The sequence below is a fragment of the Aptenodytes forsteri genome, unplaced genomic scaffold, assembly GCF_000699145.1.
Source record: "Aptenodytes forsteri isolate BGI_AS27 unplaced genomic scaffold, ASM69914v1 Scaffold142, whole genome shotgun sequence".
NCBI lineage: Eukaryota > Metazoa > Chordata > Aves > Sphenisciformes > Spheniscidae > Aptenodytes > Aptenodytes forsteri.
Window position 1 is genome coordinate 732,349 of NW_008794598.1, and position 9,570 is coordinate 741,918.

Genomic DNA, 9,570 nt, shown 5'->3' on the forward strand with positions numbered 1-9,570 from the left:
ACCCGAGTCTCTGGCACCCGATAAGAGAAGGGGAGCTCCGGGGAGCTCCGGGGAGGCTGCTCTGGCCGAGGTCCCCGGGAGCCGCGTGGGAAGTGTGTCCTGCAAGCGAGGGTGGGTCCTGGATATCCCGGGGGTGGGAGGGGGCTCTCCCCTTCCCCGCCGGGCAGTGTTTGTGTGGATCACTGCTGGAGCCCTCTGCGACTGCTTGGGGTCGACATCGAGATGCCGCTCCCCTCTCGGATGCTTGCACTGGCCCTCGGGTGTTTCCTCTTAGCAGGCGCTTGGGAGCTGGACCTCGGGCGCTTGAAGTCACTTGGGTGGGTGAGTTGCTGAAGTCCTTACAGTGTTGTGATCTGCTGCTGGGATCGGCGTTTGCAGGGAGGAGTCTGTGCTGGAGGAGCCCGTAGGACTGTGCTCGAGCCCCAGGAGAGGCACCTTTTAATGTGCGTTTTTGTATTGGTCAGGGAGGAGGCTGCACACACCGAGGTCCCCAACAGCGGTGCACGTGTGCCGAGGTGTACACCTGCCCTCAGGTGTGTAGGCAGGCTGTCACCCAGCTGGCGAGGTCTTGCAGTGATGGGCAGTGGGAAGCTGGAACCGTTGGAGCTTGCTGGCAGCCGGTGTGCTCTCACTCTCGGCAGCGAGGGGCTGTTGAAATGCTCCTGGAGCTGACGACTCCTGCAAAGTGCTTTCTTGCCCCTGCAGCTGGGTGCAGCGGGAGCTCGCCGCGGCCTGGGGTCCCGGGGTCCGCTCTGTGCGAAGCCCGGTGGCCTGTGGCAGGTGTTTGCTAGCACCGGGGTGAGATACTTGGGGAGCCAAGCAGGGCCGGGTGGCAGCTGGGCTCCTGTGGAGGGTGAGTGGACCCCAGCAGACATGCTGCTGGGGTGCTTCACCCAGGGTGGGTGTCCTGGCTCCGGCCAGAGTCCTGTGGGCAAGGGATGTGCAAATGCATCACAAAAGGGTGAGCAATGCTTGCGGGATTGGAAGTTGACCTGAGGAAAGGGGATGAGCATGAACTGGAAGATCACAAGGAAATGGTGTATAACCTGTAGCTGCAGGTGGGAGAGGTGGGATTTGTGTCCTTCCCTGTGACAGCAAATTGCCTGAGTGTTGCACAGCCCCTTCTGCCGGGCTCCCACCCTGCCCTGTGAGGTCGGGCACTTTGCACAAGAGTTACTGATGTTCTTGAACTTTAAATTTCTTCTGAGGAAAAAAGATCAGTGTTTTTTTTTAGTTGCATCATGAGAAACCTGAAATCTAATGATACTGTTTTTGTGCTTTTCTGTGAGCCTTAAGCCTCTTTGTGGTGCACAAGCATCCTATTTTCATGCTAAGTGAGGTAATTTAGTGCTGGCTGATTCCCCCGAGTGTTGTTGCTCTGAGGTTTTTTTTGGCTGTGTCTAGAAGGAGCAGGGCTGAGAAATGGGCCAGTGCATGGAATAGCTGGTGTGTGCTGGGGGTGGGGAGCAGGCATAGAGAAACCCCCAGAGCTCAAGTTCGGTGGCTTTGTGAGAAGGGGCTTTCTCAATCTTAGATTAATCACTGGGGTGATGGATCTCTTGATTACAAACAAATGTTTTGCTAGTGTACTGCAAACCTCCCTGCCCCAAAGTCACAGGGGTGCTTGTGCCCCGTCCTGGCCCCGGGGAAGGTGTGAAGCATCCTCCCCTTCCAGGTGGTTCCTGAAAAAGGTGCGAATGGTTGCACGTGCTTTCTGTTGGCTCCTATCTCACACAATTGGCCTGATTTATCTGGCAGCTAAGGTGGAAAGTACCCAGTGACTTGCACGCTGTTATTTTATTTATCCTTTATGAGGAGTTGAAAAGCTGCACGTAGGCTAAGGGAGGTGAGTTGCATCCCATTAAGCACTATAGCGCTAATCTTATTGTTGCACTTTTATGGCTTTTCCTATTTCCTTCTGTGGAATCAGCCTATAGCAGTAACTTTAAGAAAGTGCGAGCCACTCACCAGTGGTGTCTGTATGACTCACTTTCAAATGTGCCCTTAAAGCTGCTGCAGTGTAGTTGTACTGTAGCCAAAGAAAATTCATGTGGGGCTGTAGTTAATTCCTGAAACTGCAGTCACCTGAGTGCTGCTGGGTCGTCTGTGAGAGTCTCCCATCTCCATCCTTGTAATGCCTCGGCCTTGGTTGAGGGCTTTAACAAAGTTGGTACTATGGCAGTGGCTGGGAACAAAGACAGCTCAGACTCTTGCTTTTAGGGAGGAGAGCAGCAGTTATGTTTTGACTGTGACGGCTGTGACTTTCTGGGGTTTTGCAGCCTCCTCCTACCCTGCTCTGCCACGAAACCTGGAGTGGCTGCGTCCCTGGCTGGCAGCGCGGGTGTCTAATGAAAGAATGCTGGTGCTATTCGGTACCACATTTTTCTCATTCTGAGGATTTCCTGGCCGGCACGGGGTGTCCCGGGAGCGTTCCTAAGCACTGCTAGTGCAGGGAGGATTGGCTCTGCTCCCTGGCAGAGCATGGCTTGTGCTCAGGGTGGGACTGTGAAACCTGGCACAGGGACTGAGAGCCCCCGTCATCTCCTGAGACCCCAGACAGGGCTGGCTGGGGGGGCTGACAGCCTGTGCTGCAGGAAGCCCTTCCCCTAGGGCCAGGGGCGTGAGCGGAGTCTGGGGCTGTATCTCCAGCAGTGCCTTTGCTCCATCCCCAGTTCCTCTGAGCTGGAGGGACAGTACCTTGTACTGTAAGGGCTGCACTTTTTAAGCTTGTTCCTTTTGGGTGAGTCCCTTCAAACCTGCCTGTGAAACTCCCCAGCAAAGCCGAGCTTTTCTGCAGCCCTGCAGCTCCCTGGTGTGAAGCACCGGCAGAGCTGGGTCAGCAGCAAGACGGGCTGTGAGCACAGGGTGAGCAGCTGCCAGACCCTGCTGCCCAGGGATGAGCCGTCCTCTCATGGGGCTGGTTAGAGAGGGGGCTCTGGGTGCTGTGTCTGGGGTTGAAGCCGACGTGAGCCCAGAGGATGCCCATAAGAGCTGCTTCACATAACATTCTTGTAAACTGCCTGCAAACCCTTTTGGGTCCGCCTGCAGGGTTTTGGGTCAGAGGGCTCCAAGAGAGCCATGGCCACAGCTAGGCTCTGGTATAGAAATAAGCCAGGCTTTCTGCCTTGGTCTTGTTGATAGCTTGCTTAAGCTTGACTTCACACTTTCTCGTACCAGTAAGATGCTTGGTCCTTGCTCAGACAGGCTGAGCATCACTGGTGCTAATAACTGGGTACGGCAGCGCAGGATGGGAGCTTGTCTGGTATCTGTCTGGTAGGCAGAAATAGCTGCCTGTCTTTCTGCTTGGTTGGTTGTTCCCCCCAAAACTCCTGACAAACCATCCCAATGTCTCGCTTCGCAAGGCGGCTCGCAGCCTTTCACAGCCCGTGCACCATGGCTGCTGTGCTGGGAGCCATCCTTGGGTGACTGGGGGGCTCTGTCCAGTGGAGAGACCCGTGGCGGGTGTCCAGGGGAGGCCTCTGGCCCTGCCCAGGGAGCGCCGGCAGCCGGCAGGGTGAGTGGGCTGCTCCGTGCCTCTGCAGGCTAGGGCTTGCACCGGCGGCAGGGTGCAGCTGGGAGCTGGAGGAGGGCAGCTGCCGATGCTGCCTCTGCCAGCACGGCCGTCGTGCCCCGTGGCGTCTGCCTGTCTGCGTGCCCGGGTTAGCTCACCAGGCTGGCAGACCAGGGCACGTCTAAAGGTGCGCTGGCCGTCCCCGGTGGGGAGAGGCACTGAGTGGGCCGTGCCGCCTCTGGTAAAAACCTTGAGCTCGCCCGTGCGGGCTGCCGGCCTTGAGCAAACCCTGCCCGTGCTGCTGACCTCACCTCACCCCGCAAGCAAATGCTTCGGCTGAGCAGGACCTCAATCGACTATTGTCTTGGTGCAGAGCCCTTGCAAGTGTTGGGGAGTCACGTAGGCCATGTGCTGCCAGGTTAAACCCTGGCTATGGGTGCTCGCTGGAATTACAGCTCCATGCTTAATGCTATAAACCCGCTTAAAACTGGTGAAAGTGGTGTCTCATTAGCTCATAACAATCTCTATTTCATCTTGCTTCTGGCCAGAAAAAGGCCAAATTTGAAGCTATAAAGTGTTACTGGCTGTAAACAGCTTGCAATTGCCAGCACCTCCATTTCCCCAGCAGTAAGTATGAGATCTCAGTTTAGTTTCAGGGACCAGAAGGGATGCTTGGGGTCTGCTGGCTCCCCACATGGACAAATGTCCCATGGTGGTGTTTATGGCCCCATGCTATCCCGCTGCATGTTGATCACTGAAAGAGCCTGTTGCTGTGAACTGAGTTTGGGAGGCTGGGGTGGGGAGGGGTAGATGTGTTTCAGGCTCTCGTTCGGATAATGCTTCAGGATGGGGCTGGTGGGAACGGGTGCTCGTCAGGCTCCCAGGGAGCAGTGTCCCCCTCCTGCGTCCCTCCCCTCTGCCGGGGGCTCGAGGTGGGAGCCCCCTCAGGGAGTGGGGTCTGGTCCTGCCTGGCCTGGGTGTTTCAGTGTCGGTGTTTGCTGTCTGAAGGCCGGGTCCAGCTGACAAAGGCACAAGGAGCCCAAATGGCTGTCATACAGCAGGGATGTCCCTGGAGATCTTGCTGCTGCTGAGATCCTGCTCCAGGCATTGCCGCGTCTCTCTGGAGCTGGGAGAGTGCAGGAGGAGCAGATGGCTGGGAGTGGAGGCAGCCTGCCTGCAGCAGTGCTGGGACGAGCCACCGTGGACTTCATGCCTGCCGAGGAAGAGCGTGCCGAGGTGCTGGGTGAGTCTCTGCCTGCGGTGGCGCAGGGCAGCCCTGCCAGCCTGTGCGGGCTGCAGGGTGATGATGGGCTGCGGGAGCAGAAGCTGGGGCTCTGCTGCCTGCCCTGCGGCCGAGCGGGGAAGCCTGCCCTTCTCCAGCCTCAGCTCTGCCAGCCGCTCCGAGTGCCCTGCTCTGTGGGAAAGGTTTTGCAAGCTCACGTGGCAGCAAATGCCAGGTGAGCGTATGCCCGGAGTAGGAAAGCCTTGAGCTGGAGGGATGTGTGAGGGGAGGCAGAGGTGCGTGGTGCCTGGGCATGGCCCCCTGCGTGGGCGGGGGACATCCCCCTTCCTCTGACCCCAAAAAGGAGCAGTGTGAGGACACTTTCATAAAGATTTGCCCCAGAAATATTTTGCGGCATTTGCAGTTCTTTATAAATGTGAGCCTCTGTCTTTCTGCTCTGGAGTCCTGCCAATCCGGGGCTTTTAAAAGTGCAGCAATTTGCCGCATTATGTAACTAAAAGTCTTGAAATCTTCCTGTTCCAGGCCCCTCCGGAGAAGGGATAACAGTGCTTGTGTATAGGACCTGGGAGATGGAAAGGGTTTTAGTCTTCTGCGGGATCTGTTTTGAGATGATGCAGTCCTCATTGCCTGAGTAGCCCAAATTTGTGCTCTCGCCATTGCTGCGCAGAGGAGGGTTGCTGTAGGCTACCCATTCCTGCAGATTAGTCAAGACGTTTACAGGGAGCAGATGTGATACTTGCAGTCATTACTTGGTCTCATCAGTCTTAATTACTGCGAATATGGTTATTTTATTTCCTAATAGGGCAAACTGTAGCTGGCTGCCTGGCAGCTGTGAATTTGGTTTCCAAACACGTCTTACACGTTGCAGCTCTTCCAAAACAGAGCTGTAAATGTCATAACTATGTTCTGGGTGTGGGGTTTTTTTCCTTTTTGCAAAGGGGAGGGAAGCTTTCCAATTGAACTGGCTGCCTTACATGTGCTTTTTTTTTTTTCTCTTGTTTGAAACTACTTCTGTGTGGGGGCAAGGAGGAAATCAGCAAGAAGCCTTAATGCGGTTGAAGGAAGAGCTTTCTAAAACTGGTCTTTCTTAATAAGGATTTTCAGTGAGTCAGGGAAAAACGTTGTGGCATGCAGAACTCATCATGTAAAGCCTCTGGCGTCAGGCTTTGGGAATCTTTCTTCATGCTCTCAGACCTTGTACAGTTCAAGGTTTTTCACTGTGCCTCAGCAATGCAAGAGAGGTCATGTCTAACCTGCCAAAAGTCTTTTTTTAGAGATGCCACCTGAGCACCCACAGGAGGAGGAATGCTGCTCGCAGGGAAAGAACAAATAGATGAAATAAGCCGCAGTAATTTTGGTGCAGTCGAGCTCCTCGGGAGTGGTGGAAGAATTAAACCTCTGTGTGTGTGTGTCTTGGGAGCAAAAGGGAAAAATCCCCAACACCTCATCAGCACCCCTGGCTTTTGCTTTGGATAGTTTTTATTGCCAGTAGTTTTAATTAGTGCTAACAAATAGATTGTATTCCTTGCTGGTAGTTTTTATTGCCAACACCTAGTAGTCTCATCTTTTAAAAATGTTTCAGACAAATCAGTGTAGTTAGATGATGCTTTAAATTTCACTGAACACTGTGAAAGCTCACTATGACTCAAAGCAAGAGGTGGCTGGAAACTCCAGTGTGCAGCTCGCGTTGGGGGAGTGATGTTAAGCAAAACCCAGTGTTCATACTGGCTTTTCAGAAAGAGCATGACGGGCAGGTGGGCTGCTCCCCGTACCAAGAGGCCAAAGGTACGTGGTGAGCCTCTGCAGAGCCTGGCACTTTCCTCCCCGACTGCCTGGTGCCTGTGGGTGTGTGCTGGCTGCGGGCTCTGCTGCAGGGGCCTGCCCGCAGCCAGACTCCACCGGTGTGGGCTTGGCCCGGTGTTGGACGGGCCGCTCAGAGGAGCTGCGGTCCCCGGGGGTCGGGGAGAGGAAATCAGCTCCTCTGGCTCCTGGGCATAGTTCAGCTGCAGGCGTGCCCGGGGCAGTGTCTTGTAAATGATTCCTTTGTTGGAGCAGCGGGGTGGCTCGGATCTGCTCGTGATGGTCATGTGTGGCACTGGCCAGGATGCAGGAAAATACCCTGCCAGCGAAAAAATCGGTGTCTGGGTCGGGCTAAACCAGTCTTAGCGGGTTACAGAAACCGGCCTCCCGTGCTTTGCTTCCTCTTGCCCCGTGTGGGTCTGAGGCATCACCTGAGCGTGTCCGGGTGTCAGGTGGCTCTGGCAAACCCAGTGCCATATCGGGTAACTTTGCTGCCTGTGCCTCTGGTGCCAGGTGGGAGTGGGGGCTCCCTGCGGCTCAGGGCCACCGGCTGCGCTTCAGCCAGGAAGCCTGGATCCTGGCCTCGGATGCGCACCGAAGTGACACAGAGCGAGCGAAACCAAGGTGGGCGCCCACAGTACTGTGTGGTGTGCCGAGGGCACGAGGGGACGTGCCAGGTAGATGCTGGCATGTCAGCAGCCGTGGATGAGATGGTAATCGCTGTGAGTCTGAAAGAATGTGTGCTATAAATAGGAGGTTGCACCTCTCTGAGCCAGCACACTGCTTTGATGTTGTCGCTGTGCGTGGTGTGACCCGGGGGAGCTCTGGAGGAACCTCTCCTGCTTGAAGGTGGCTTTTTCCTCAAGTGGAAGCCTGAGCAGCAGAGCAGAGAACTGCGGAGTGAGGGGTGGGCTCTGGCGAAGGAGCCTGATGGTCCCCACCTTGGCTGATGGTGCTTAGTATGGGTGGGGGTGAGGGGGGAGGCTCTGGCTGCGAGGCTGGGGAGGGCCATGGGGTGTCAGAAAGTGTCTTCTAAAATCACAGGGGCACACAGGAGTTCTGGGGACTGTAGCGATTCCTGTTGCTTTGCATATTGTAAACCACGTTTGTGAGCAGCTGCTCTGGTTGCGTTTCCTCCCTGGGATGACTTGCGCTGCTCTCTGCTGCCTGAAGCAGCCTTATTTTTTGAGTAACCACAGCTCCAGGGTGTGATCCAGCTGTGCAGCAGCTGCAGCATGGGGAAGGCATGAGCAGCCTGACCCTGCCGGTTTCCACATCGCTCTGAATCAGCCTCTCTCTGTTCAGCCTCTCTAAGGGGATCCCACACTTCAGCAAGCCTGGGTGACATTTCCCCATTTATTTTGTTTTCTAATCCTTTCTGGTTTTGAGCTTTTAAGGTGAATTGTTTTTACGCTTGGGTACTTTGGTGAAACCTGCCGTAGCCTTTTCAGTAGGGAAAGAAGGGTTGGCTGCAGCTGGGTCAGTGGTGCCCTGCTGGGGCCAAGCCCCTGGGGAGCCGGGCTCTGCTGGGGCTGGGGCTGCTCCGGGCGCACCCACCTCACCTCCCTGGGCAGCGCTGGCAGCATTTGGGAGCCTTCCCTGGTCACCACTCAGGCTACATTTAGCCGCAGCCCGTGACCTTCAGGGCCGACTGGGCTGGTGGGTGTGCTGCGACACCTGCCTGCCTGCTCTTTATTTGCAGAAATGGAGGTGTCCTGGTTTGTGCGTGTGGACTTGTTTCCCCTGGTGTGTCTGCATTTAATAACCTGGGTGTGCTGCTCCTGCTGGCCCGGGGCTTCCCAAGATTTCGCGGTGTGCTGGGGCGGTGCTGGGATTGCACTCCTGGAGAAGCTGCAGGGGCTCTGCCCCAGGCAGGCGAGCCCCGACCAGACCAGCTGCTGCCCTGCTCAACCCTCCGCAGGTCCAGCCCCGTGCTGCCGGTAGCCCTGCCCGCTTCACTGCTTTGCCCTGGCTGCTGCTGGCAAGGGCATTGCCTGCCCTTTTCAGCTTAGGACAGGGTATCGTGTCTTAAATTTGTTACTTATAAGTACCTGCTAGCCAGGGCTCTTAAAGCCCAGCCACGCTCTGAGCGTGTGTTTTGGGACAGCCTTATGAGGCCAGTGTGCTGGTGAGCCCGAGTGCTCGCCTCTCGGATCAGCTCTCCTGGAGGTGGTCCATCCGGGACACTGGTGCCGTGCCAGCCTTGTGAGCAGGGCTCGAGCTGTGCTGTTGCGTGTCAGGGAGCAGGGATGCAGCCATCTGCTTTCAGCTGAGGTAATACTTTGTCCTTTGCAGATATTTGAACCCCAACTGAGTCATCGCCAACTTGGTTCAAGATGCCACCGGCCATCGGAGGCCCTGTGGGATACACTCCTCCTGAAGGAGGATGGGGATGGGCTGTGGTCATCGGAGCCTTCATCTCCATTGGGTTTTCCTATGCCTTCCCCAAATCCATCACCGTGTTCTTCAAAGAGATTGAGGTCATCTTCAATGCATCCAGCAGCAAAGTCTCATGGATCTCCTCCATCATGCTGGCTGTTATGTATGCAGGAGGTAAGTGGGCTGGAGGCAGCAGTGCTCGTGCATTGCAGTATAGGATGCAGCTCTTCTGCTGGGTCTGATGATTCACACCTTGCTGAAGTGATGACAACCAAAACTTTGCCAAAAGTTGGAATTCTCTCCTTACATCAGAGCAAAACTTTCCTTAGTAAGTTTGCTTGAAGGAGGTTGCTCAAAAAGTTCTATTTAATGCCCAGAACGCAAAAACTGGGTTAATCTGTCCTCCTCTGCAAAGCTGTAAGTAAAATCTTTCCGGGGAATTATGACTTGTGTAATTCTGCCCTTGTCCTTGTTACAGTGCACTGTGGGTGCTGTGTCTGCTTCCAGCGCCTGCCTGAAGGCCAGGGGAGCAGCTGTGCCACGTGTAGGAGCCCCGCTCAGGGGTCTCTTTCTTTTAGATAAGACATCTCTTTTTTTTTTTTTTTTTTTTTTAAACAAACAGGGGCTGTTTTTTGGT

The 9,570-nt window shown here is 55.4% G+C and overlaps 1 protein-coding gene across 2 annotated transcripts in view; it reads left to right on the forward strand.

The window, feature by feature from the left end:
- Positions 1 to 347: 347 nt before the first annotated feature.
- Positions 348 to 9,570, forward strand: part of SLC16A1 (solute carrier family 16 member 1) — a 16,653-nt gene continuing 7,430 nt past the window's right edge. The window contains exons 1-2 of one of the 2 annotated variants that reach the window (XM_009272725.2): positions 348 to 443; positions 8,850 to 9,107. In XM_009272725.2, coding sequence (XP_009271000.1) covers positions 8,891 to 9,107 — 217 coding nt within the window. In that variant the 5' untranslated portion in view covers positions 348 to 443; positions 8,850 to 8,890. Of the gene's footprint in view, positions 534 to 8,849; positions 9,108 to 9,570 lie in introns of both variants that reach the window. The other variant, XM_009272724.2, reaches the window with a different exon arrangement.